At 40.3% G+C, this 27,830-nt stretch overlaps 1 protein-coding gene and 1 pseudogene across 6 annotated transcripts in view; both read right to left on the bottom strand.

Moving 5' to 3' along the window:
* ube2kb (ubiquitin-conjugating enzyme E2Kb (UBC1 homolog, yeast)) overlaps positions 1-27,830 on the bottom strand; it is a 101,445-nt gene that overhangs the window by 24,267 nt on the left and 49,348 nt on the right. For 4 of the 6 annotated variants that reach the window (XM_078216297.1, XM_078216290.1, XM_078216334.1 and 1 more), the window contains exons 3-4: positions 9,520-9,578; positions 5,889-5,971 (exon numbers count right to left, since the gene is read on the bottom strand). In XM_078216297.1, coding sequence (XP_078072423.1) covers positions 5,889-5,971; positions 9,520-9,578 — 142 coding nt within the window. The remainder of the gene's footprint in view (positions 1-5,888; positions 5,972-9,519; positions 9,579-27,830) is intronic. The other 2 variants (XM_078216316.1, XM_078216324.1) reach the window with 1 other exon arrangement.
* On the bottom strand, positions 13,341-13,752 carry LOC144497514 (small ribosomal subunit protein eS24 pseudogene; annotated as a pseudogene).

The following is a 27,830-nucleotide window of genomic DNA, read 5'->3' as shown; positions in this document are numbered from 1 at the left end:
AAGTTTGAGGATTACCCCTGAACAGGAACAGGGTCAACATCCTCGTGAGGAGGTTTGCTAGTGCTGTTGGGGTGGATTTAAACTAAATTGGCAGGGGGGGTGGAATCCTGACAAGTAGTTCAGAGGGGAGAGAATGCAAAGAACCTGAGGAACAAAACAGATGAGCTAATGGCACAGATAGGATCATGAGAGTATGATATCAGAGCTACGATCAAGGCGGTTGAAAAATGGGCAGGATTTCCAGCTCAACATTCCTGGTTATAGGGTATTCAGAGGGGGATGGAAGAGGAAGAGATGGGCAGGGAAATCACAATATTGATCAAGGAATCAATTATAGCATTGAGGAGTGATGATATCCTGGAGGGATCATCAAATTAGGTCATATTGGCAGAATAAACAACACAAAAAGGCAAACATGCATACAATAGGCCACTAAACAGGACAGAGTATCAAATATGTCATCAAATTTCAGAAATGTGTAGCAACAATAGCCAGGGAACATACATTTATCCTGAGGTAGAAGGCTAAGGAGGAAATTGAGGAGAAACGTTTTCACCCAGAGGCTGCTGAGAGTCTGGAACTCACTGCCTGAAAGAGTGGTTGAGTCAGAAACTCTTGTAACATTTAAGGCGGCTAATATTCACTTACACTGCAGTAACCACCAGGGCTATGGGCCAAGAGCTGGAAAACAGGATTAGAGTAATGCTAAATGGAATATACTTAGAACACATCTCGCAGTCCAATACTAAGTATTCATGAGGGAGGCAGTGCAAACCATCAGCAGCCGCACAACCTTATTCCACCACAATCTGCAACCTCATGACCTGGCATATTCCTCAATCCACCATTACTCCATCAGAACAGGGAAGCAACTCAGGCTCAAAGAAGTGTAGGAGAGCACGCTAGGAGCAGTCCCAAACAGACTTAAAAATGAGACACCAACTTGTGAAGGCACAATATACTACATGCCTGCCAAATAGCAAATAACCAAAAGATCAGATAAAGCTCTGCAGTCTTGCCACATCCAATTGTTAATAGTAGTGAACAAGTAAACAACTAATGGGAGGAGGCAGCTCTGTGAACATTCTCAATGATGGCAAAAACCAGCAGACAAACAAAAGACAAGTCTGAAGCACTTGCCACCCCACATTCAGCCAGAAATGCCAAGTGGATAATCCATCTCAGTCTGTGAGGTCCGCAACATTACCCACAAACACAGGAAAAACTATGTTCCCTGACAACATCCAAGCTGTAGTGCTTGAAACTTGCACTCTAGAACTCGTCACCCCTCTGGCCAAGCTGTGACAAAAATGCTGGTTAGGCCACAACTGGAATACTACCATTCTGTTATTATATTTTACCTTTTATCATTCTTATTTTCTTCTTTACTTCCTCTTTTGACTTACTGCATTTGGCCTGATTCTCACTCGAAGAATTCAGATAAAATCACATTTGGATTCTCAGGAAGAGGGAATTTGAGTGAATTATCTACTAAAGGAGAGCACAGTAGAAAGAAAAAGTTCATGTTGGCCAGCTCCTGTAGGAATTAACTGGTATTCCTTTCCATGATTTCTACACAATTGCTACTTTCACCATTTGAATTATTTAGATATGCACTTCATATGCTACATTTTGAACTGTTGAAAAATGAAAATAAAATAAAAATAAAAATAGACTATTGATTAATTTACTGCTATAGCCTAAAATTACATGATTCATGTAAAGTACATCTCATAAGTGTCATGTGAGTGTACCTTTAAGAAAGGCTTTTTGATAAAAACATGCAGCTTGTAGCTTCAGCGATGTCATTGGGGAGTGGAGCCAAGCTGTGGCAGTCATGGGATCGGGGTTTTTTTTGCTTTGGGCTTTCAGTTTTGTTTTGGGAAGCAGTTTTAGCAGCAAGCTAAGAAGCAGTCTCTCTCTCCCGGTTTGGTTCTGCCTTAAAGAAACTGTTTTGGGAAACAGATTCGACTACAACCTCTGAGTATCTTCACAAGGGATTTTCAGCATTCAAACTAGGAGGTGGGATTCCTGTAACAAGTGGGCATTAACCTATGCTGTGTTGTGTTTATTTGGAGGATTGTGTGTATTGGATGTTGACTTTGGTTGGAACACATCAGAGATATTTCCTTAAGAGTTATACATTGTCGTGGTTGCTGTGTTTCTAGTTTGTAATTGTTATAAGTTCTTGCTAATTATCATACTATACCTATCAACAATATTCTTAATTAAACTTTGTTTTTGATAAAAGCTCCTCGTATGTCAGTTGAATCACACCTGACATGAAGCCTCTCTTGTTCATCCTAGCCAAATTCAACGCAAAACATTACAGGTCAGATGAGCTTCATAGAACACCTTGAAGTATTCGACCTGACTTGTAACAATAGCTTCAGCTATTTCTCCAATTTAAAACACTTAAAAGTTTTTGCACAATATAACCATATGCTTAATGAATCATAAAAACTTTGAAGCTTTGAGTTATACTATAACATTAAGAGTCGTCAGCACAATTGTGAGAGAGTATGGAATTCAGCTATCGTGTTCAGCCAGAAGTATGCTTCACGTTAATGCAAAATGGTTCACACCCATGTTGAGTTGTCATACAAATGAGGAGTTATGATGCAGCCCAACTTAAGGTATGGAAAGAGGTACTGTGAAAGGGTAGTCTCACATTTGATATTGAATGGAATGCAACTTGTGTAGTGACAACTTTTTTGTTAAAAAACTACTCAGGTGCTTTATGAACCTCCTGGATAATTGAAAAGTTTAGATAGTGCAGACACAAGTTTCTAGGAACAATTACAAATTTGAGATTACCAGGCAGAGCAACTTGACATACACATGCAATTGCATAAGAGCAGAGCTCTCTGCTGGGCATCAGAATTCCACCCAGGGCATGTGAACTGGATACCGCATACTGCACCTATTGGTCTTAGATTGGAAGCTCGGAAACAAATGCAGCATAGAGCAAATTCTAATCAGTCAGAATAGCTAATCCAACCACTTCTAGCAGCTTATGCATCAGCACAAACATCACAATAGAACAGAAAATCCAGGGACAGCAAAGCTGGTCCACAGAATATTCTACACAAATATTGTGCACTTTGTTCTATAGAAGTACAGCAATGACCATGGTGCAACACCACAATAGAAAGTTATTGCAACAGCGTCGAATCAACTACAGTCCTTTATGTTGAGACTTTTTAAAAGAGACAAAAACAGCAATGAAAAGCCATTTGGTTATCAACCATGAAAAAAATGCAGCGGAGATATACCAGAATGGTACCATGAAGAAGGATGTGAACCTAGAGAAGCCCCTTAGAGCAGAGAAAGTTAAAGAGAGATTTGACAGACTTGTTCAATATTATGAAATGTTTTGCTAAGTAGAAAGGGAGAAAATGTTTCCACTGGCAGGAGGATACAGATCAAACATAAATGGAAAAAAAATCCAGGAGGCAAATAAAGAGAATTTAAAAAAAAATAAAACAGCCAGTTATGATCTGGAATGTGCTACTTGAAAAGGTAATAAATGAAGATTTAACAATAACTTTAAAGGGTTATAGTGGATAGAGTGGAGGTAGGACTAATTGAAAAAGCTTCATCAAAGGGTCAACAGGTACATGGGCCCAGCAGAATTATACAGCAGTGGAGGCCAGGAAGGGAATTATAGAACGTAACAGCGCAGTACAGGCCCTTTGGCCCTCGATGTTGCGCCGACCAGTGGAACCAATCTAAAGCCCCTCTAATCTACACTATTCCAATATCATCCAATATGTTTATCCAATAACCATTTGAATGCTCTTAATGTTGACGAGTCCACTACTGCTGCAGGCAGGGCATTCCACGCTCTTACTACTCTCTGAGTAAAGAACCTACCTCGAACATCTGTCCTATATCTCTCACCCCTCAATTTAAAGCTATGTCCCCTCGTGTTCGCCATCACCATCCGAGGAAACAGGCTCTCACTATCCACCCTATCTAATCCTCTGATCATCTTGTATGCCTCTATTAAGTCACCTCTTAACCACCTTCTCTCTAACAAAAACAACCTCAAGCCCCTCAGCCTTTCCTCATACGATTTTCCCACCATACCAGGCAACATCCTGGTAAATCTCCTCTGCACCCTTTCCAACACTTCCACATCTTTCCTATAATACGGCGACCAGAACTGTACGCAATACTCCAAATACGGCCGCACCAGAGTTTTGTACAGTTGCAGCATGACCTCCTGGCTCCGAAACTCAATCCCTCTACCAATAAAAGCTAACACACCGTACGCCTTCTTAACAACCCTATCAACCTGGGTGCCAACTTTCAGGGATCTATGCACATGGACACCCAGATCCCTCTGTTCATCCACACTACCAAGTATCTTACCATTAGCCCAGTACTCTGTATTCCTGTTACTCCTTCCAAAGTGAATCACCTCACACTTTTCCGCATTAAACTCCATTTGCCACCTCTCAGCCCAGCTCTGCAGCTTATCTATGTCCCTCTGTAACCTGCCACTTCCCTCCGCACTGTCTACAACTCCACCGACTTTAGTGTCATCCGCAAATTTACTAATCCATCCTTCCACGCCCTCATCCAGGTCATTAATAAAAATGACAAACAGCAGTTCTATTCCTCAAAGACTCCAGTGAAAGTCAGAGCATTTTATTTTTTATGTATGAATGCATTGCAATGTTCAGCATCAGATTATTTTAAAGTAAAGTTTATAAGTTCACAAGTCGGCTTACATTAACACTGTAATGAAGTTACTGTGAAAATCCTTTGATCGCCATACTCCGGCGCCTGTTCGGGAACACAGAGAATTTAGCAAAGGCAATCTACCTAACCAGCATGTCTTTCGGATTGTGGGAGGAAGCCAGAGAACCCGGAGAAAACCCATGCAGACACGAGGAGAATGTGTGGAATCCACACAGTCAGTGACCTAAGCCGGGAATTGAACCCAGGTCTCTGGCACTGAGGCAGCAGTGCTAACCACTGTGTGCCACCCCTAATAATGTAACTGGATCCTGCATACTGTTCATTTGTAGTCAAATCATAAAAAGACTGATACAATTTAGAAAAAATGTAATTCATTAAAGACTTGAAAACTAAAAGTCCTTGCTGAACATTAGTATTGTGTGGCTGAAAAGTGCAACTTTAAATCAAACGGCATTAAGTGAATCAGATTCTCCTATTACAATGTAAAAGCTATGAATGTAAAACATTATACCTTGTAATGGAAAAACTTTACATTCTCAAATTCTTACATTATAAATAATTTAAAAATATAAAAGAAAAATGCTAACTTTTTCTACTGACCTTTGAACTTGCTGACCTACTGGTTTGCAGCCTCTCCCACGTCCTGAACCTCGTGGCCACTATACCTCCCACTACCACACAATTCTGCTCCCCCCGACCCTCTTTCATCCATCATCCAGGTCAGTGCTGAACCCCTCTCACTCCAGCCCTCCTCCTTGCCAAATGTCCCACCCACTACTCCACCTTACCCACTCATCACTTCCTTCTTCTGAACACTCGCTGAAAGTGAGGGGTTGGAGGTGAGTGAGAGGCAGCAAGAGCAGCTTTGGAGTGGCAGCAGCTTTAAGTCGCAGAGTTCCGGAGGTAAGCCACAAACTGAAATGGTGGCCAGCAATGGAAGAGGCTGCTCCAAAATTACACCAATTGGATCACATGATCCCACATCAGACCAAAACAAAACAAAACCCCCAATGCTAGACACTGTTCCATTAAGTGCACAATGTTGAAGTGCAATGACTTAAAATGGTGCAACTCAAAACAGGGGATCAAAAGAATCACAAACACCATACAGGCCAACTAATAAATTAGAAAGGTTTGAAGATTGCATGCGACACAAAAACAAATACAGAGGAACTTACCATTGATCTTTCAGAATGTCCAAACAAATGGCTCCTGTTACTGAACTAATATTTGGATGCCAGATTTTTGTAATAAACCGAACCTGAAAGATAGAATCATTTTCCATTAAAGATTTAATAGAAAAACAAAAGCCAATCCCCACATCACCACAAATAATACAAAATAATTTCCTAAATAAAACTGAAGAATTATGAACCTAGCAGGACTAATTAATATCCCATTTCTGTAGTGAAGGAGGTGATTACCTACAGAATTTGCAATTATCAAAATCATCATAACAGGACATTAAGTACAGCAAAATCTTTGTTATCCAGCATGCTCAGGAAATGGGTAGTGCCAGTTACTCAAAAATACCGGTTAATGGGGAGTCACATTACTTGAGGCATAAGACAAGGTGTGGTATATCTTTGTTCAGGCACAACAGCCAAAATTGATCAATTAACATAACAACATTGCAGATTTACAATCCCATTATTAGTTTTTTTTTTAAAAGAATGCATTATCTGAACACAAAGTGATTGGCTTTAATAATAATCGAGCCGTCAGAAATTCCGGTTGGTTGAGTGCCAGATAACAGTTTACTGTAATTCTTATTAAACATTCTATATGCCAAGTATTCTAATTATGAAGTTTGCGAAGTTTTTGAATGGTAATTATTTATTCGGAGTGGGTGAAAACTCATCACCCAGGGGTTATTTCACATTGTTAAATATAGTAGAATATTTTTAAACTTGCCTATGATATTCAAATTAAAATGGCAAGAGAACTTGTGATGGACTAATTGTTTTTAGACTTTCGGATTACCAAAAAAGGTGTAGACTGCAACTGGCACTTTGGGGATAATGAACTCAAGACTGAGGCAGGTTGCAGGCCGGAAGGCACATTAACATTGAGGCACCCTCAGTGGCCTGCACAGAATACTGAAAATGAAGACTCCTGAAGCTAGGAGGGCAATTTTGATGGAGGGAAAACATATCATAGGATCGGACAGGGCCAAAAATGTGCCCTTTCATCCACACTGCCCCATCACTGGGGCATGATGCCTTGAGCTCCAACGCCCTCGAGGCCTACACATGGAGACAGCCTTCAAAAGCGCGGGCAGTTCCTGCAAATAGAAAGCAGGTACTCCACCAGTGGGGAACATTCAAATGATGCTGCAAGTTCGAACACGCTGTTACTTTATATCATAAAGGCAAAATACTGCAGGTGCTGGAAATTTGAAATAAAAACAAAAATCCTAATGAGCTGCGTGCCTCCTTGGAGCAGGCAGGAAGCCAATCTTATTACCAGCCTGATCCTCAGCTCCCCAGTGGTGACAATGCTTGGAGTTGCTGTCCCAATGTGGCTTCCCCCATTTTCCAGGCCTTACACCCCCTTACCTTAGGGAATATCGAAACAGAGATTTCTATCATGGTTGTTAAATTTCACACTGGTGATAAAAGAATGATTTTCCTAAAAACACACTGTGCTTGTATAACAAGCATATTTTTGTTTAAACCACAACTCAAAAAGCTTACCTCATCACTGATGCAGAATTTACTTTTACTTGTTACAAATTAATGCAAGAGTATAAATTTCTTGACTGGTCGACTCAACAGTTTACATAATCCTATTCAAATGCATTCAGTACTCAAATTTGCTTACGTCAAACTAGACATTTTAAGGCTGCTAAATCTCTTATTAAAATGAAAAGATTTCGCCAACTCAATAACATGATAGCAGTTGTCCATATACGGAACCACTAATAAATGCCCCAATCAGCTCAAGACACAGACTGCACTCTCGCCATGACAAAATCCTGATGCGCACCTCACTAATGGGAAGATATACTGAACTCCTATTACACAAACCCAAACAAAACAACTGACAGGATAATAGAGAATCCTCAAAATATGCAGCAATATTTTCTAATCAAAAATGACTAGCCTTGAAGATCACATTTTCTACCAGAACAAAGGGCAATAAGAAAGTAAGTTAGAGAAATCAAGGAATCGTAAACCTATCCCATTTATACCTATTTTGATTTATACTACCACACAGGGCACAAGGTCAGTCAGCCAGAAAATTACTTCTCAAATTCAAAATTGACTCTACTGCACCCACGTATCATGGACTATTCCTGTGTAGTAACCAAATACCATACACAAAGCCTTGGAAAATCTAAGATACACAGAATACATGGCACAACACTTGCATAAAATATTTAAGATATCTATTTTCAACATACAAATGCATCTCCCTGCAACAAAAACAGGCTGAACTTCCATCCTTAAGATCATGACTACATTTCTTTAATATACTTGAACAGCTTCACATTACAAAACTCTAAATTGGAATGTCAAATTCCTCTCAATATGGTTTACATATTGACACTGTAGCATGTTGTAAAACACCTTACAGTTGAGTTAATGGGCAGTGATAAGCATGTTTAAAGAACTTGAAACAAAATTGTGTGACTCCACTAACAAGGTGAAATGCACTCAGGTATGGAAAAATAGAATGACTAGCATTTACATAGAGCCATGTCTTTCCTGAGCTCAAGATATCCAAAAGCATTTTGCAACCAATGAAGTATAAGCAACAACAATTTGTGCACTGCAATTACTCATAAATACCAATGAATTTTTTTTTTAAAATCAAATCATCTGTTTTCCATTATACTTTCATGGAATTTGAGCATCGCTAGCAAGGCCAGCAATCCTTGCCCATTTCTAATTGCCCTTGGCTTCCTTGGCCATTTTGGAGAGCAGTCAAGGGTTAACCACATTGCTGAGAGTCTGGAGTCAGAAAGACGAGTTAAAAATGAGATTTTCTTCCCTAAAGGACATTAGTGAACCAGATGGGTTTTTACAGCAATTGAAGATAGTCATCATGGTCACTATTACTGAGACTAGCTTGATATCTCCAGATTTATCAATTTGATTTAAATTCCACCAGCTGCCATGGTGGGATTTGAACCCACACCCATGAGCATTAAACAGGACCTTTGGATTATTAGTCCAATAACATTACCACCATTCACTATCTACCCCTTTGAACAATGTTGGTACAATTGAGGGATTAATTTTGGCCAAGACACTGAAGAACTTCATAGCTCTTCTTCAAATAGTGGCATGGACCTTTTACATCCCACCGAGGGCCCTGACAGAGTTAGTGTCTGGTTTACCATTACATCTGAAAGACAGCACTCCCAAAAAAATGCAATGTCCCCAGTGTGCTCAAGTTTCAGCAAAGGACTTCAATCCACAATCTTTTAAGAGATAGGAATTCTACCACTGAACCAAGGTTGACACCAAGGAGAAAAAGTACACAGCAAATGAGACGCATAAGCTCATTAATAGCTATTTTTAATAAAGAGAGAAAAGGAAAAAACAACTAACATTTTTGAAGACTTCTCTCAAAATTTAAAATAAGTTCGAAATCTATTTGAAGATGCAACAATAGTTCAAACATTGACAGTGTTTAACTGATAGTTACAATAGTTCAAAGGACAATATTTAATTTATGGTTAACTGCCAACAAGCATCAAGCTGCGAATAACTCATTCCTAGTTTTAATACTGCTAGTAAATTTAGCAGTCATTCCCTGCTATTTTATCCAGAAACACATGTATACAGACATGTCTCTCACCTTTGGAGGATTAAATGGATATGTTTCTGGGATTTTAATTTCTAGTTGATACCGCCCTCCTGCATAAATACAAAGCAGATACATTAGAAAGTCATTTAACAGAGTACCATTTTCATTTTGTGTTTGAAACATGCACTACAATTAAATAAGTACTGGAAATCGTATGAGATTTTACACTACAAAGTCAAATTTAAACTTATTTTTCCAAATGTGAAATACTACTGGCCCACCATCATCATAGAATTCTATGAACTTCATACAATTTACTCAAATTAGTAAGTTAATAGAAATTTAAGAAAAGCAAAGGACAACAAATAGACCACTGAACCTGCAATATAACTTCCACCAAATAACAAATTGTCATCTTTGGGAAATACTCATCTAATAACAGCAGATTCAGCTTTGAACTGAAGACAATTTTAAGACTAAACTTCATTCTTGCCTCACAGCCCAAATGATCGAACAATAAACATGATTTGAATTTGTGATGTTATTATATTTAACACTGCAGTTTCACACATGACCTATCCCTGTAACTGTACCTGGTATATCGGTTGAAATATACCACCCATCCCATCCTTGTTTGAGGCCTACTTTTCAATTTTCAAGGACTCCTTTTTGGTTTTTGGAGGCTATTTTTTTTCCATTTTCACATGAAGAGTTAGGATATGATTCTTTCTCAGTATTTTCCTCCAAATTTGGATTATAAATACAATCCCCAATTTACAATAATAAATTAAGATCAGATTTATCTCATTCAATTGTTTGACACATGAAACAGAAATTGTAGGTGAGAGAGAGAGAAAGAGCATTGGTGTATATCTACAGAAAAGGTTTAACAAGGAATGAGATTTAATGTTATAATCTAATCAAGAATTTCAACTCTAAGCTAATTGAGCTTCGGAGAACTCAGATGAGTGTTTCCTCACTGTCAGGATGAATAAAATTGTTGCAACTCAATTCTAGTTTCCGCACCTTGTTAGAAATATTAGTTCAAAGTACCAATTTACTGAACATAATTTATCACAGAACACAATGATGCTCTAGCACCTCTCTCCATCCACTGGGATGGGAGGGAGACAGTCTAGGCTGCTGCTCACAGTTCTGTACACTCCCAAAGCACAAAGCCAGAGTGGAAGCCAGGTCCAGTCTGTTATAGGCAGATCCCCTAGGGCCCAAAGCCTGGACCTAGCGAGCTGGCATGGCAGCGTAACAAGCACTGGACAGAGTGCGTGGAACCTGCAGTGGCTCCTCCCTGGCAGGCAGAGGCCCAAGCAGTTGGCACCTGCTCGGGCCAAAGCCAAGAGACCCACCCTTCCAAAGCCGATTTTCATGTCCCCATCTGCCAAGTCCACCAGCAAGTGTGCAGTGCGTAAGGTCATTATGCCATAGGTCTCGAGCCCAGAGCCACCAACTACCTAACTGCCTTTGAGATCCTAAAAACGGCTGGATCCTGGAGCTGATGTGGTTCCTCCTGTTGCTCTAAAATGGACTCCCTTCACAATGAGTGCTCCAATCAGTGCAGCCTAAGAAAACCAGCACCCCAGCAGGGTAAAAGTTCAACACCAGAAAAAAAAAAGGAGCAGGGAGCACTTATGACCAGAGGAGTTGGAGCAACATGGGAGAAACAGAATGTGATTGGAGCAGCTCAGATTCTGCCTCCTGAGCTCACTGTTCCTCCAATAAAATTCAAGGGTGATGACCTTTCCTGATTTTTTCACATCAAGTTTGAGGATTTGGGCAAGTTTTCCCATCACCCCTATGTATTTGGAATTTGACTTGGTACAGGCAAGCATGAAATGAATGTTGCACAACAATACCTCATAGCAACGTGATTTCAAGCGATTAAGATTGTATTCCACACTCATCCACTGCATAGTCTGGTAATAATTTTTAAATTCAGTAACTTCATTTTTTTTACTTCTTAACTTATGAAAATAATCATTTCAGCAATTATTCAGCAGCAGGGTCTATTTCTGTAGTTATTTTAGGAATGTTAATATAAAGGCTACTGCAGCAGTGCAAAAATTCATGCTGGGATAATTTGTTTTAGTGTCATTTCCAGAATTAATTAAGCTCTCAGGGTGTAATTCGGTCAATAAAACAGTTCAAGTCAATGCTACTGCTTTTACTTATACATATTGCTACTATACATACTGACACTACACATTTTATGAAAACTGCTATCACTAGTTATTGCGGCAGCATGCAGTCTACTATGTAATTAAATCTTGTCAATTTAGTCTTGGGAACGAAGTCACCTTTATTTCCTATAGCATTACTTTTAAATCAGAGTACAACAACAACTTGCATTTATATAGCAGGTTTAGTGTAGTAACATACCCCAAGGTGCTTCCCAAGAATATTAACAATCAAAATGTGACAAGTAAAATAAGGATACTTTAATATATCCATTTGAGGAATGTTAGTATCACAATGATTTTAACTCATCCCCAATTGCCTCCAAAGTGAGCCATCTTCTTGGTCACCACATGCTTTTGGTGCAAGTAATTCCACAGCACTGTTTGGGAGAATTTCCATGACTTTGACACAACAATGATGAAAGAACCTCAACGTATTCACAAGTCAGGATGCTGCGTGATTTGGAGAGTCACTTGAAGGTAGTGGCATTCCCATGATCCTGTTCCCCTCAGGTTTGAGGGGTGCTGTTAGAATCCCTGACTGCTGTATACATTATAAATTGTACACACTGCAGACATGATGCACTAATTGTGAAGGGAGTCCACTCAAGTTGGTCTTTTTCTTGGATCATGCAAGTTTCTGCAGCGTTGCTGAAGCAGCGCTCCTCCAAACAAGTTGTGAGCATTCCATCACATCCTTCACATGTACTTTGCAGATGGTGAAAGAGTTTGAGAAGTCAGGTGGTGAGTCACTCACTACAGAATACCAAACCCTCTGACCCCTCTTGTAGCCACAGTATTTATGTCTGATTCACTTAAGTTTATCAATGGTTATCCTTAGAATGATGGTGAGGGATTCAGTGATGGTAATTCCATTGAACTTCATGGGGAGATGGTTACCTCTTGTTGGGATAGGATCATTGCCTACTCTGACTTACTACCTGTGTGGCACAATTGTCACCTGTCAATTTCATCTCAGGCCTTGTTACATGCAGGCATGGACTGTTTCAGTATTTGAGGAATTGCTAGCAAAACTGAACATTGACCTTATGATGGAGGGAAAGTCATTGATGAGAAGTTGAAGGTGGTTGGAGCTACAACACTGCTACGAGACTTTCTCAGGACAATGTCCTGGGGCTGAGACAACCATTTTCCTTTTCAACTTCAGTCAGTGAAGAATTTTTCCAGTACAGTTGACAGCACCTTCTACCACTTTATTGATGATTAATAGTAGATGGATGGGATAGTGATTTGTTGAATAGTTATCCTGCTTTTTGTGGATATGACATACCCATGTAACTTTCCACCCAGGAGCATAGATACCAATGTTGTAGCTATACTAAAACAGCTTGGCGAGGACAGCAACTACCACAAGCTTTCAGCACTACAGTCCAAATATTGTTGGAGCACATTACTTTTCCCCATCCAGTGCACTTAGCCATTTCTTGATACCAGCTAAAGTGAATCAAGTTCACTTACAGTTGGATTCTCTGACGGTGGAGACCTCAAGAGAAGGCAGAGATAGATTCATCCATTTGGCACGTGTGGAGAAAGATATCTGAAGCTGGTTCAGCCTCATGCTTTATACTCCCATGCTGGGCACCACCATAAATTCTTTAAAAATCAGAAAAATTATTTGAGGACGCAGACAAATAATTTCAGGTGGCGATCCATGATAACTTAGCATTTCAAGGAACCTCCAATATCTCTCTCATGTTACTTTTTGCTGGCACCAACGTTTGCTTTAGCTGTGCCCCGAACTTTCTTCATTCTGTTCTTGTATTACTTTTGCTGTTTTCTGGAAACCTTCTTTCTCTCCAACAGACCATGCCTGTGTTTAGGTTTGTTCTTCTTAGTGTAATCAAAGGAATTAGAGACCATGGCAAACTTCATTGCTGTGCTGTCACCAAATTGCGTCCTAAAGCCAAAAATACATGACATCTGGTGTTGTTTTGTACATTTTTGCCAACTTGTCCCTAATTTCTGTCTTGGGAATTGTGGCTTTGCCAGGATGGAGGACATCGACAACCATTTGGATGCACTGGAGCAAGCAATTTGTCATGAACTTCCTTGTTCTGACGGTCGCATTGAGGATAAGGATGTACATGGAGCTTCCTCTTGCAATTAGTTATTTAATTGCCCACCCCCATTCACAACTGAATCTGGCAGGACAACATGGCTTTGTTCTGATCCACTAGTTATAGGATCACTTAAGCTTATTAGCTTAAGACACTTAACTGAAATTTGGTCAAAGAAGTAGGTTTCAGGGAGCATCTTAAAGAAAGAAAGAGTGAGGTAGAGAAGTTTGGGGAGAGAATGCTAGAAATTGGGACCTAGACAGTTGAAGGCATGGCCGCCACCAGTCGGGTCAAAAATGGAAGAATGCAGAGTTCTTGGAAGGTTGTAGGAGATTATAGTGATAGGAAGGCCAAGGCCATGGGGGAATTTGAACCCTAGGATAAGAATTGTAAACTTGAGAAATTGCTGGACTGGAAACCTTTGTAAATCAGGAAGAGGTAATAAGCAAATAAGACTTTGTGCAACACACATTTATAATGAAGCTCATAAATGATGTCATACATTATCAGGGCCACTGACCTCCATCGATATGGTACTCTGGATTTTTTTCTGTCCATTTTCCCATATAGTTATAAACTAACAATCTTTACTAGTGCAGTTAGTTTTAATCTGACTTTTTAGTTTAGTTATTAGTGTCACAAGTAGGCTTACATTAACACTGCAATGAAGTTACTGTGTGAAAATCCCCTAGTCCCCACGGTCCGGTGCCTGTTCAGGTATACCGAGGGAGAATTTAGCATGGCCAATGCACCTCTGAGTCATAGAGGTTTACAGCATGGAAACAGGCCCTTCAGCCCAACTTGTCCATGCTGCCCATTTTTTAAAAAACTCTGAAGCTAGTCCCAATTGCCCGCATTTGGCCCATATCTCTCCATACCCACCTTACCCATGTAACTGTAAATGCTTTTTAAAATACAACATTGTACCCGCCTCTACTACTACCTCTGGCAGCTTGTTCCAGATACCCACCACCCTGTGTGTGAAAAGATTGCCCCTTTGGACCCTTTTGTATCTCTCCCCTCTCACCTTAAACCTATGCCCTCTAGTTTTAGACTCCCCTACTTTTGGGAAAAGATATTGACTATCTACCTTATCTATGCCCCTCATTATTTTATAGACCTCTATACGATCACCCCGCAGCCTTCTGTGCTCCAGAGAAAAAAGTCCCAGTCTACCCAGCCTCTCCTTATAACTCAATCCATCAAGTCCCGGTAGCATCCTAGTAAATCTTTTCTGCACTCTTTCTAGTTTAATAATATCTTTTCTATAATAGGGTGACCAGAACTGTACACAGTATTCCAAGTGTGGCCTTACCAATGTCTTGTACAACTTCAACAAGATGTCCTAACTCCTGTATTCAATGTTCTGACCAATGAAACCAAGCATGCTGAATGCCTTCTTCACCACTCCGTCCACCTGTGACTCCACTTTCAAGGAGCTATCAACATGTACCCCTAGATCTCTTTGTTCTGTAACTCTCCCCAACGCCCTACCATTAACTGAGTAATTCCTGCCCTGGTTCAATCTACCAAACTGCATCACCTCGCATTTATCTAAGTTAAACTCCATCTGCCATTCGTCAGCCCACTGGCCCAATTGATCAAGATCCCGTTGCAATCCGAGATAACCTTCTTCACTGTCCACTATGCCACCAATCTTAGTGTCATCTGCAAACTTACTAACCATGCTTCCTATATTCTCATCCAAATCATTAAAATAAATGACAAACAACAGTGGACCCAGCACAGACCGCCGAGGCACACCGCTGGTCACAGGCCTCCAGTTTGAAAAACAACCCTCTACAACCATCCTCTGGCTTCTGTCATCAAGCCAATTTTGTGTCCATTTAGCTACCTCACCCTGGATCCCATGAGATTTAACTTTATGCAACAACCTACCATGCGGTACCTTGTCAAAGGCCTTGCTAAAGTCCATGTAGACAACATCAACTGCACTGCCTTCATCTACCTTCTTGGTTACCCCTTCAAAAAACAATCAAATTTGAGAGACATAATTTTCCACTCACAAAGCCATGCTGACTGTCCCTAATCGGTTCTTGTGTCTCTAAATGCCTTAAATCCTGTCTTTCAAAATACCTTCCAACAACTTACCCACCACAGATGTGAAGCTCACTGGCCTGTAGTTCCCAGGCTTTTCCCTGCAGCCCTTTTTAAACAAAGGCACAACATTTGCCACCCTCCAATCTTCAGGCACCTCACCCGTGACTATCGATGATTCAGATATCTCGGCTAGGGGACCCGCAATTTCCTCCCTGCCTCCCACAATGTCCCGGGATACACTTCATCAGGTCCCTGGAATTTATCTACCTTGATGCGCTTTAAGGCTTCCAACACCACCTTCTCTGTAATATGTACACTCCTCAAGACATTATTATTTATTTCCCCAAGTTCCCTAACATCCATGCTTTTCTCAACAATAAATATTGATGAGAAGTATTCATTTAGGATCTCACCCATCTCTTGTGGATCCACACATAGATGACCTTGTTGATCCTTAAGAGGCCCTACTCTCTCACTAGTTACTCTTTTGCCCTTTATGTATTTGTAAAAGCTCTTTGAATTCTCCGATGCCTTATCTGCCAAAACAATCTCATGTCCCCTTTTTGCCCTTCTGATTTCTCTCAACTCTACTCCTACACCCCTATACTCTTCGAGGGATTCACTTGATCCCAGCTGCCTACGCATGTCATGTGTTTCCTTCTTCTTGACCAGGGCCTCAACATCCCGAGTCATCCAGGGTTCCCTACTTCTACCAGCCTTGCCCTTCATTCTAAGAGGAATGTGCTTACCTTGAACCCTGATTAACACACTTTTGAAAGCCTCCCACTTACCAGACGTCCCTTTACCTTCCCCAATCAACTTTTGAAAGTTCCTGCCTGATACCATCAAAATTGGCCTCGCCCCAATTTAGAATTTTAATTTTTGGGCCAGACCCATCATTCTCCATAGCTATCTTAAAACCAATAGAATTATGGTCATTGGTCCCAAGGTAATCCCTCACTAACACTTCTGTCACCTGCTCTTCCTTTTTTCCCCCTCAAGAGGAGGTCAAGTTTTGCCCCCTCTCTAGTCGGCCATCCACATACTGAATGAGAAATTTCTCCTGAATACACTCAACAAATTTCTCTCCATCCAACCCCCTAATACTATGGCTGTCCCAGTCAATGTTGGGAAAGTTAAAATCCCCTATTATTACCACCATATTTTTCTTGGAGCTATCTGTAATCTCCTTACATATTTGCTCCTCAATTTCCCGCTGACTATTTGGGGGCTTATAGTACAACCCTATCAAAGTGATTTCCCCCTTCTTATTTCTCAGATCTACCCATATAGACTCAGTGGCCAAACCCTCGGATATATCCCCTCTCAGTACTGCCGTGATGTTTTCCCTAATCAGAAGTGCAACTCCCCCTCCTCTCTTACCTTCTGTTCTATCTTTCCTATTGAACAAAACAAACAAAGAACAATACAGCACAGGAACAGGCCCTTCGGCCCTCCAAGCCCGCGCCGCTCCCTGGTCCAAACTAGACCATTCTTTTGTATCCCTCCATTCCCACTCCATTCATGTGGCTATCTAGATAAGTCTTAAACGTTCCCAGTGTGTCCGCCTCCACCACCTTGCCCGGCAGCGCATTCCAGGCCGCCACCACCCTCTGCGTAAAATACGTCCTTCTGATATCCGTGTTAAACCTCCCCCCCCCCTCACCTTGAACCTATGCCTCCCTCCCTTCATTCAAAAAGGGAGGGAGACAGAAAGCAGGAAAGCCAGTTAGCCTAGCATCTGTCATAATGAAAATGTTAGAAACCATTACTAAAGATTTGATAGCATGGTGTTTGGAAAAATACAAAGCACTGTCAACAAGGTTTTGTGACAGGCAAGTTGTATTTAACCAACTTACTGGAGTTCTTTGAAGGATCACACGTGCTGTGAATAAGGGAAACTGGTGAATGTACTGTACGATTTTAAAAGGCATTTGATCCAATGTCCCATTGAAGGTTACTGTGGAAAATAAAGGCTCATGGTATAAGGGGTAACATTTTGGCACAGATAGAAGATTGGCTCTCAGGAAAATAGTTGGCTCTCAGGAAAATAGTTAGCACAGAGTATTTTTTGGTTGGCAGGATGTGACGAGTGGCAAGGATTAGCACTGGAGCCTTAACTTTTTACAATTTACATAAATGACTTGGATGAAGGGACTGAAGGTATGGTCGTTAAATCTGTTGATGACACAAAGATAGGTAGGAAATAAATTGTGAAGTGGACGCAAGGAGGCTACAAAGGCATATAGATAGGTTAAGTGACTGGGCAAAGATCTGGCAAAAGGAGTATAATGCGGACAAATGTGAAATTCTCCATTTTGGCAGGAAGCATAAAAATGATGATTTGATTTTAGAACATAGAACATAGAACAGTACAGCACAGAACAGGCCCTTCGGCCCACGATGTTGTGCCGAGCTTCATCTGAAACCAAGATCAAGCTATCCCACTCCCTATCATCCTGGTGTGCTCCATGTGCCTATCCAATAACCGCTTAAATGTTCCTAAAGTGTCTGACTCCACTATCACTGCAGGCAGTCCATTCCACACCCCAACCACTCTCTGCGTAAAGAACCTACCTCTGATATCCTTCCTATATCTCCCACCATGAACCCTATAGTTATGCCCCCTTGTAATAGCTCCATCCACTCGAGGAAATAGTCTTTGAACGTTCACTCTATCTATCCCCTTCATCATTTTATAAACCTCTATTAAGTCTCCCCTCAGCCTCCTCCGCTCCAGAGAGAACAGCCCTAGCTCCCTCAACCTTTCCTCATAAGACCTACCCTCCAAACCAGCCAGCATCCTGGTAAATCTCCTCTGCAGTCTTTCCAGCGCTTCCACATCCTTCTTATAGTGAGGTGACCAGAACTGCACACAATATTCCAAATGTGGTCTCACCAAGGTCCTGTACAGTTGCAGCATAACCCCACGGCTCTTAAACTCCAACCCCCTGTTAATAAAAGCTAACACACTATAGGCCTTCTTCACAGCTCTATCCACTTGAGTGGCAACCTTTAGAGATCTGTGGATATGGACCCCAAGATCTCTCTGTTCCTCCACAGTCTTCAGAACCCTACCTTTGACCCTGTAATCCATATTTAAATTAGTCCTACCAAAATGAATCACCTCACATTTATCAGGGTTAAACTCCATTTGCCATTTTTCAGCCCAGCTTTGCATCCTATCTATGTCTCTTTGCAGCCTACAACAGCCCTCCACCTCATCCACTCTGCCGAGGCAGCGGGAAGTGTAGACAGAGTTGATGGATGGGAGGTTGGTTTGCGTGATGGATTGGACTACATTCGTGACTTTTTGTAGTTCCTTCCTGAGCACAGCAGGAGCCATACCAAGCTTCTCAAATCAGTCTCCCATGTGGGACCTTATCAAAAGCTTTGCTAAAATCCATATAAATCCATCAACTGAACATCCCTCGTCCACACTCGATCACATTTTTGAAAAATTCTAACAAATTTGTTAGACATGATCTCCTTCTGACAAAGCCATGCCGACTATCCCTAATTAACTCATGCTTTTCCTAATGGAATATAATCCTCCCCTTCAGAATTTTCTCCAATAGTTTCCCTACCACTGACATGAAGCTCACTAGTCTGTAATTTCCTGGTTTATCTCTATGGCACAAATGTTGGTACATGTTTTACCATTTTACTTAGATTGATTTATGTATAATAAAGCTAGCCTCTTCCTTTCTCCAGGAAACCGGTCCTTTTGGTTCTTTTATGATGATAGCACATAAACAGTTAACTGCTCAATTAATTGGAAAGTATAAGATTTTTTAAAAACCTGCAGTCAAATGAGTAAAACGGGGAGTGATTTGATCTGTCCCCATCTGGTTGTAACAATCCTTAGGAATTTATTTCACAATTGGCATACATTAACAAACACAACAGCTCTAATATTGTGTAACAGCAGCACACCAAGACACAGATTTGTATTTACTAATTTCCAAATGATCAATTTCCCAATCTTAGCTGTGTGCTTTTGAAATGTAAACCAGGCAAACCACCAATTAGAAGTAGTCTCAAAGAAAGCTTTTCCAGGTTACTCTCAGAAATGCACTGTGGCTGGATAAAGAGTTGCAAGAATGGAAGCTGGTCTCCACTGCATTCAGTTATAAAAGCCACATTTCACAGGGAGTCAATAAGGAGAAAACACAAAATTTTTAGGAGATTCAAAAATATTGAATTTCATTTGCATGCTCTCCTAATATTTGGTTGCCTCGTGGTACCTTGTTCACATGTTAATTAGTGCTGGAGCATCATTTGCTTACAATCTTGACTTACACAAAGATACAGAGTAATGCATCTAAGTTTGCTGATGATATAAAGCTAGGTGGAAATGCAAACTTTGAGGAGGACGCAAAGATTGCAGAGATAAAGGCAAGTTAAGTGAGTGGGCAACAAATGTAGCCGATGAAGTATGAGGGCAAGTAGTTGTTCACTTTGGTCATAAGTTTGGAAAAGCAGGATTTTTTTTTTTTTAAAGACAAAATAAACCTTGTAGATGATCCTCAGAGGGACCTGGATGCAACCCTACAAGAAACAAAGTTTGCATGCTGGTACAGTAAACAATTAAAAAAGTAACTCGCATGATGACTTTTATTGCATTGGAAATGAGTACAAGAATAAACAAGATTTGCTACAATACTTCAGGGCTTTGGTGAGATCACACCTGGAATACCGTATGTACTTTTGGCATCCATATTTAAGGAAGGATATACTTGCGTTGGAAGTGGTACAGTGAAGGCTGTTCACAAGATTAGTCCCTGGATTGTCCTATCATGAGAGGCTGAGTAAATTGGGTCCATATTCTCTGGAGTTAAGAAGAATGAAAGATGATCTCATTGAAACATAAAATATTCTGAAGGTGCTTGACTGGGTAGACACAGATGTTGTTTCTTCTGGCTGGGAATATCTAGAATATGAAGGCACAGTCTCAGGGTAAGGGAGAATGATCATTTAAGACTGAGGCGAGAAGAAATTTCTTGGGAATTCTCTATCCAAAGATTTGTGAATGCTCCATCATTGAATATGTTGAAGGCTGAAATAGATTTTTGGTGTCTCAGGGAATCAAGAGATATGGGGAGCTGGGGTGCAAAAGTGGACTTGAAGCCCAAGGCCAACCAGGATCATTCCGAGTGAAAAAACAGGCTCAATGGGAGACATGGTCTTATCCTGCTCCTTTTTTTTAATATTATGAAACCATATGGTCCTGAATATTTTCTATCCCATTGTTTTCTCCATTACCAAATTTTTAAAAATAACCTAAATCCACCAAGTTCCTCCCTGTTATTTTATTTTTAAATACCAGTACCAGCACCAGTATTTTGTCCTCTTTCTTCACTGAGAAATGTGTCAGGAATTTGCAAGTTAACAAGGTTAACAATGAACTTGAGAGGAAAACAAAAATAAGCCAAGTAGCATGCTAGCAGGCGTCCAGAGGAACACTGATGTGATTTGCCCAGCAACAAGATTAGCAGGAATCTTGAGAATAGAGGTGCAAGTTGCCATGTGAGAAACATTGTTTACTAGAGATCAGTGGGGCTACACAAAATTGATACCTTCTAAAAACAAGGAAATTAGATAGCCAAATCCACCGGGTGGAATTCAAAGCAGCTGAACTGTATAACGGCCAGCACCCTCATTGGGGAGAATGGCTAGTTTCCATCTAACAGCCAGAGAGGCCAAAATCTTCAGAGAGGCTAGGTCCAGCAAGATCATTGCCACTGAGGCCTGTTCTAACATAAAGAGCGTTGGCAGATTACAGATATTCTTCTCAAAAAGATGTAGTTTCGTGCCTTCACTGAACCAGCAAAAGACATTTTCCTAGGCTCAGTCATCAAAGATGTATTGTGTGGTAACAATGAGCTGGATTTGACTTAGAGTTACTAAAGTGGATGTTTGGGAAAAGGCGCATCTTAAGTGAGTTTAGGGAACATGGATATAGCATAGGAAAAAGAGGAAATTACAAATAAAATGGTGTTTAGTCATTAATATACTTAAGTGTCATACTGTATATTATTTTTACTTGTTTTTTCATTTATTTTTAATAAATATTTATTAATTGTTTATACAATGACTGGACTGATTCCTCACTTTGTTGTATATTGTTCCTTACATTATTCCAAAGATTAGCCCTGCTGCCTCACAGGGACCCGGGTTCTATTCCCAGCTTGGGTCATTGTCTGTGTTCTCCTGCGTCTGCGTGGGTTTCCTCCGGGTGCTCCAGTTTCCTCCCACAGTTCAAAAGATGTGCTAGTAAGGTGCATTGGCCATGCTAAATTCTCCCTCAGTGTATCCGAACAGGCGCCGGAGTGTGGCAACTAGGGAATTTTCACAGTAACTTCATTGCGGTGTTAATGTAAGTCTACTGTGACACTAATAAAAAAAACCAAATATATACAACTAAGAACCTGTGTTTCAAGTTATCCTTTGGGGTTTTGAGAAACTCGGGTAACATCAGTGGGGCTCTTAAATGGGTGTTATTACACAAGTCTGCAATTTCCTTATTACCCATTATTGTTTTGGCTGTATCCATTTTCAACAGGCCCACATTTCCTTTCCCATACTCTCAATATATTTATTAAAAAACTTTGTTTTTAGCTTTGATAAATTAGACAGTTACAATATAATTAAAACATGAAATCTTCAGGTTTATATTAAAAAGGGAACAAGATTTCTTAACTGTTCTGAAAGTCAAGTATTCAGCAATGTCAAACAGGTCCCAATATACAAATGAAAATAGGTGGAGCAAGGCACTTCATGCATTGCGTTTGGCCAGTTCCATTTATTGAATAAATTAAGGCTTCTGTGCCTATGCAGCGGGTGAAGCAACATAGTGAGAGTTTTAAAAATAATATTTCACAAGTTAAATTAGCTTATTGTTCTAATTTTCATTTTTAATTAAATGTTATTTTGGTTGTAGAGTACATCAATTGCTCCAGTAAAAAATTACACATGTAGCAGTTTAGCTGAAGTAGCTCAATTAAAGCATGATCCCTCTACTCAAAATACTTCAGCAATTATACACAAAATCTTCCACATAAGTAGAATGAATGTAATATTTAACCAGAAGAAAACTATTTACATTTCTATAAATGTTTGATTATATTTCCCCAATATTTCAAAGCAGTCATTCATGTAAACAATAAAGCAGTCATTTTACAGAGCAAGATCCAACACGCAGTAGCGATATAAATAGCCAATTTTGGCAACATGAATGCTGGATGGACATCAAGAACTCACTGCTGCCCTTCAGCACAGGGGTCTATTAACAACCGCCTGAATTCCAGAACAGTCGGCATCACATTCAAACTTGGGCTAATAAGCAACAAATAACATTTCTCAACATAGTGACCATCTCAGAGAAAGAGTTGAACACTTCCCTTGACATACAAAGGTATTATCGTCACTAAATTCCCCACCATCCTGAGCAGAAACTTGACTGTAAAGCAGCATTAATCTTCAAGAGCAGGACAGAGGCTGAATATTCCGTGGCAGGTGGCTCACTTTCTATCTCCTAAGATACTTGCCTGGGTGGAATGCAGTTCCAACTCACGAAACTCAACACCATCCAGGGCAAAGCAGTCCGTTTCACTGGCACCCAAATCACCACCATAAACATTGAGCCAGTGGTGAAGAGAGTCAATGTACACACTGCAGCCACAATCATCACAATACACTTCAGCAACTCACCCTGGGATCTCAAAAAGCACCTTCCAAGCCCACAACCTTTACCCACATACTTTGAATCCAGAGTTGGGAGATCCAAGAGCAGAAGTAGTTGGTGCACAATGTCACCATTACCTGCAAGTTTCCTTTAAAGTTGTACGTCATCCTGACTTGGAAATGTATTGCCACCGTCCCTTGATCAATGGATCAAAACCCTGACTCCCTACCTGTGGGAGTACCTTACCGGATGGACTGTAATGGCTCAAAGCAGCATTTCATTGCCACTTTCTCAAGGGCAATAAGAGATGGGCAATAAAAGCTGGCCTTGTCAGTGGTACCTACACCATGTAATGAATTTTAAAAATACACTGCCTTAATCAGCAAGACAAAAACTCTGCCCCTTCACTAGAATCCACCACCCTCTCCAGACCTGTTCAGTCCGAGCCAGATCAGTGAAAACTTAGCATCACCTCAGCTGAACTTCAAACCCTGGATCCTAATCATTAAGATTGCTTATTTGTACCACCACAACACTGCCCACCCACCTTAATCTAACCTCACCTCAAACCAAGTCTATGCCTATGTCACCTCTAGACTTGACATTTCCAATGTTCTTCGCATGACCTCCTATTTCCATAAATTCCAACTTGTTCAAATTAAGGCGTTTATACTACATTTGCCTATATTAGTTTCCTGCCTTCTTGTGCACTGAATCCTAGCCATCAAGCCCCCTTTATAATCTCATCCCTTTCCGATCTCTCCACTTGGATGTCGTCCTGCTTATTTTTATTCTCCAAATCTAGATTTGTCCCTCCTTTTGCCAACTACTGGTGGCACAAACTTCAGCTGTCATAACATTCATTGTTGGAAATTTCCCCCCAATATATTAGTTCTTTAGCTTTGGAAACATTGATGAACTCCATTCTTCAATCTCTCCTAGATCTGACCTCTTGTCTATGGCCTTTAATATTTTAATCTATTTTGTCACATCACTGTAAACCATCTTGGGATTGCACATTAAAGACTTCAATTGCTGTGAGTAATATAGAATTACCTCTGATGGGCAACACACCAAATAACATAGCTGTTCAGAATTCAAGTATGGATGAAAAAAGAGCCTTGTACACATCAGGACAAGCACATGAATATGAAATTTCAAAGAAAACAGCAATATGTACTGCATGAAAAAATGGGTACTGATTGGTTGGGATGTTACCATGGTGACCTCGGTCTATATTTCTGGCAATAGACTGACCACCAATTTTCATTACAAACCTACAGATGCTGCCAGACCTGCTGGGTTTATCCAGCATTTTGTTTTTATTTCAGATTTCCAGCATTGGCAGTATTTTGTTTTTCCTAATCACTTCCTTACCTCTTCTTGACCACTCACTTTCCTACCAATCTTTGTATCATTAGCAAATTTAGCAACCATACATTCAGTCCCTTCAAACAAATCATAGAATCATAGAAACCCTACAGTATAGAAAGAGGCCATTCAGCCCATCGAGTCTGCACCGACCACAATCCCACCCAGGCCCTACCCCAATATCCCTGCATATTTTACCCGCTAATCCCTCTAATCTACGCATCCCAGAACACTAAGGGGCAATTTTAGCATGGCCAATCAACCTAACCCACACATCTTTGGACTGTGGGAGGAAACCGGAGCACCCGGAGGAAACCCACGCAGACACTAGGAGAATGTGCAAACTCCACACAGACAGTGACCCAAGCCGGGAATCTAACCTAGGTCCCTGGAGCTGTGAAGCAGCAGTGCTAACCACTGTGCTACCGTGCCGCCCACATGGATATAGATTGTGTATAGTTGAAGCCCCAGCAGAGATCGCCATGGTTCTCCACTAATCACAACTTGTCAACCTGAAAATTACCCATTTATCCCTACTTGCTGCTTCCTGTTAGCCAACTAATCCTCTGTATATGCTAATATGTTACCCCCTTCACCATGAGCTCTTCTTTTGCATAGTAACTAACCTTGGCTGTGGCAGTTTATCAAATGCCTTTTGGAAATCCAAGTATACCACACATGCCAGATTCCCCTTTATCCATGTTGCTTGTTACCTCCTCAAAATACTCTAATAATTAAAAATGATTTCCATTTCACAAATGCTTGACAACTCTGCCTAATCACATTAAGATTTCTATGATCTGGGTTTCAGACAAAGCTCGGCACAACATCGTGGGCCGAAGGGCCTGTTCTGTGCTGTACTGTTCTATGTTCTAACCTCCTTAATAATAGATTCTAGAATTTTACCTGAAAGATGTTAGGCTAGCTGATGAAGCATCAAGAGCATTAATGAGGGGACTCTGGTTGATGCAGTATGTCCACCCAGTCCATCAGCCTATGTCCTCTTGAAGTCGATCATTATTCACAGCTCACAAAATTTCCAAGTTGTGTGTCAAGTTCAAATTTTGAAATAATACCCCATCAAGTCTAAGCCATTAACATTGATCAAAACTAGCAGTGGTTCTAATACAATCCTCTGGGAAACTCCCTTCCTCCAGTCTGAAAACAATTGTTCACTACAATTCTGTTACCAGTCACTCAGCCAAATCATTATCCATTTTACCACTGTTCCTTTTATTCCATAGGCTGGCAAACCCATTATGTGGCACTTTATCAAATGCCTCCTGGAAGACCATATAAATAACATCCAAAGATAATCCCTTGTCCACTACTTATTCGTAAAATTAAATCAGTATCAAGCATGGACTACATTTTACAAATCAATGGTGGCTCTCTGATCAGTTGAAAATTTTCAGTTTCCGATCATTCAATTCTTAATTATAGATGCTAATGTTTTGCTGACAATGGATCTTAAGCTAACTGGTCTTTAATTCCTTGGTTTCCCTCCCTCTCCTTAGAGTGATATGTGCAATTTTCAACCTAAAGCAATGATTCCCAAATCAAGAGAACTTTGGAAGGTTATAGTTAGGGCACCTGCAATGTTCTCACCTACTTAAAATTCAAAAATTGGAATTATCTGGGCCTGGGGATTTGCCAGTCCTTGTCATTATTACTTTCTTTATTGCTGTGAAATTGCTTCCATCAATTTTAGTGAATCCGTTTCCTTGATTCAGTTTTAGTTCCCTTGGATGTCGAGTAGACTATACTTTTCTTCCACTGCAAATACTGATGCAAAGTAATTTTGCAACATGCCCGCCATTTCCTTATCATTATTGACAGCATGACTATCATCAATTTAAGAGTGTCACGTCACTCCTGTCTACTTTTTTTAACCTGAAAGAATTGTAAAAATTGTGTTTATTTTGCTATCTCTTGCAAGTTTGTTTCTTACTCCGCTTTTATAGCCCTATTTGGCATCCTTTGCTCTTCTTGCAATAATTGAAGGAGAGATTGAGGGTAATAACAAAAGACGAAAAAGAAAAACTGGATCGGTGGACAATATTGAGACGTGGATAGAGGGAAGCTTGTAAAAAAGGTAGAAAAGAAAACGATGCCAATAGTCCCACCAAGGCTATTGTGTTAATGGATGCAGTTTTTTGCATTTTTCCCCCGTTGCCAGGATCTGTGCTAATTTTTTGCATTTTGTGCTTTTTTTTTTTAAAAAAAAAGCTTTTTGCTGTCCACTGCTTCCTTTAGTCATCCATGTCTTTTTTTTGGCAAGTACAGCACTTGTCTCTTTGATGATATAAACTGGTTCTCTATCATAAATTCTTTTTGAGCACCACCCACTCAACTTCTGTCATTTTACCCATTAATAGATTTGCCCAGTTTACTTTGGATAGGCTCTGTCTGATCGCATTGAAGTCAGCTGTACCTAATTGTAGAATCTTGGTAGCTGTGGTGCGTTTCCCATTAGGTTTGCTATTAGATAAATGTTCATTCACAATTAGACTATTGACCGAACGTGGCTCATCATTAATTCTAATAACCAACCTTGTCAGTTCTAAGACATTGCAGGAAACTATCCCGAACACAAGAAAGTCACTACCTTTCTAACGAGCTGATCTGTTTATACCAATCTATATGTAAAAGTTAAAATCCTCATTAAAGTCACTGCTGACTACATGCCCGTCTGATTTCTGTATTTATACATTCTACTACTTCACAGCAGCCACCAAAGGGCATTACTCCACAATAGTCATAAATCCTTCTCCATTTCTTAACTCTGCCCATGTCTCTAATGCCTTCATACTGCTCGTTAAATCCTCCCTCATCATTGAAAATTATTCTATTTTTACTCACCAAAGCTATTCTCCTCTCCCACTATCTCATCATTCCTGTGGACCTTATAGCTTGGTATATTTACCTTGCAGTCCTGACCTTCTTGCAACCATGTCTCTAAAAGAACTACAA

The sequence above is a fragment of the Mustelus asterias genome, chromosome 1 (assembly GCF_964213995.1).
Source record: "Mustelus asterias chromosome 1, sMusAst1.hap1.1, whole genome shotgun sequence".
Classification (NCBI taxonomy): Eukaryota; Metazoa; Chordata; class Chondrichthyes; order Carcharhiniformes; family Triakidae; genus Mustelus; species Mustelus asterias.
Note: the sequence above shows the minus strand (reverse complement) of the source record. Positions and strands in the feature narration are given on the sequence as shown.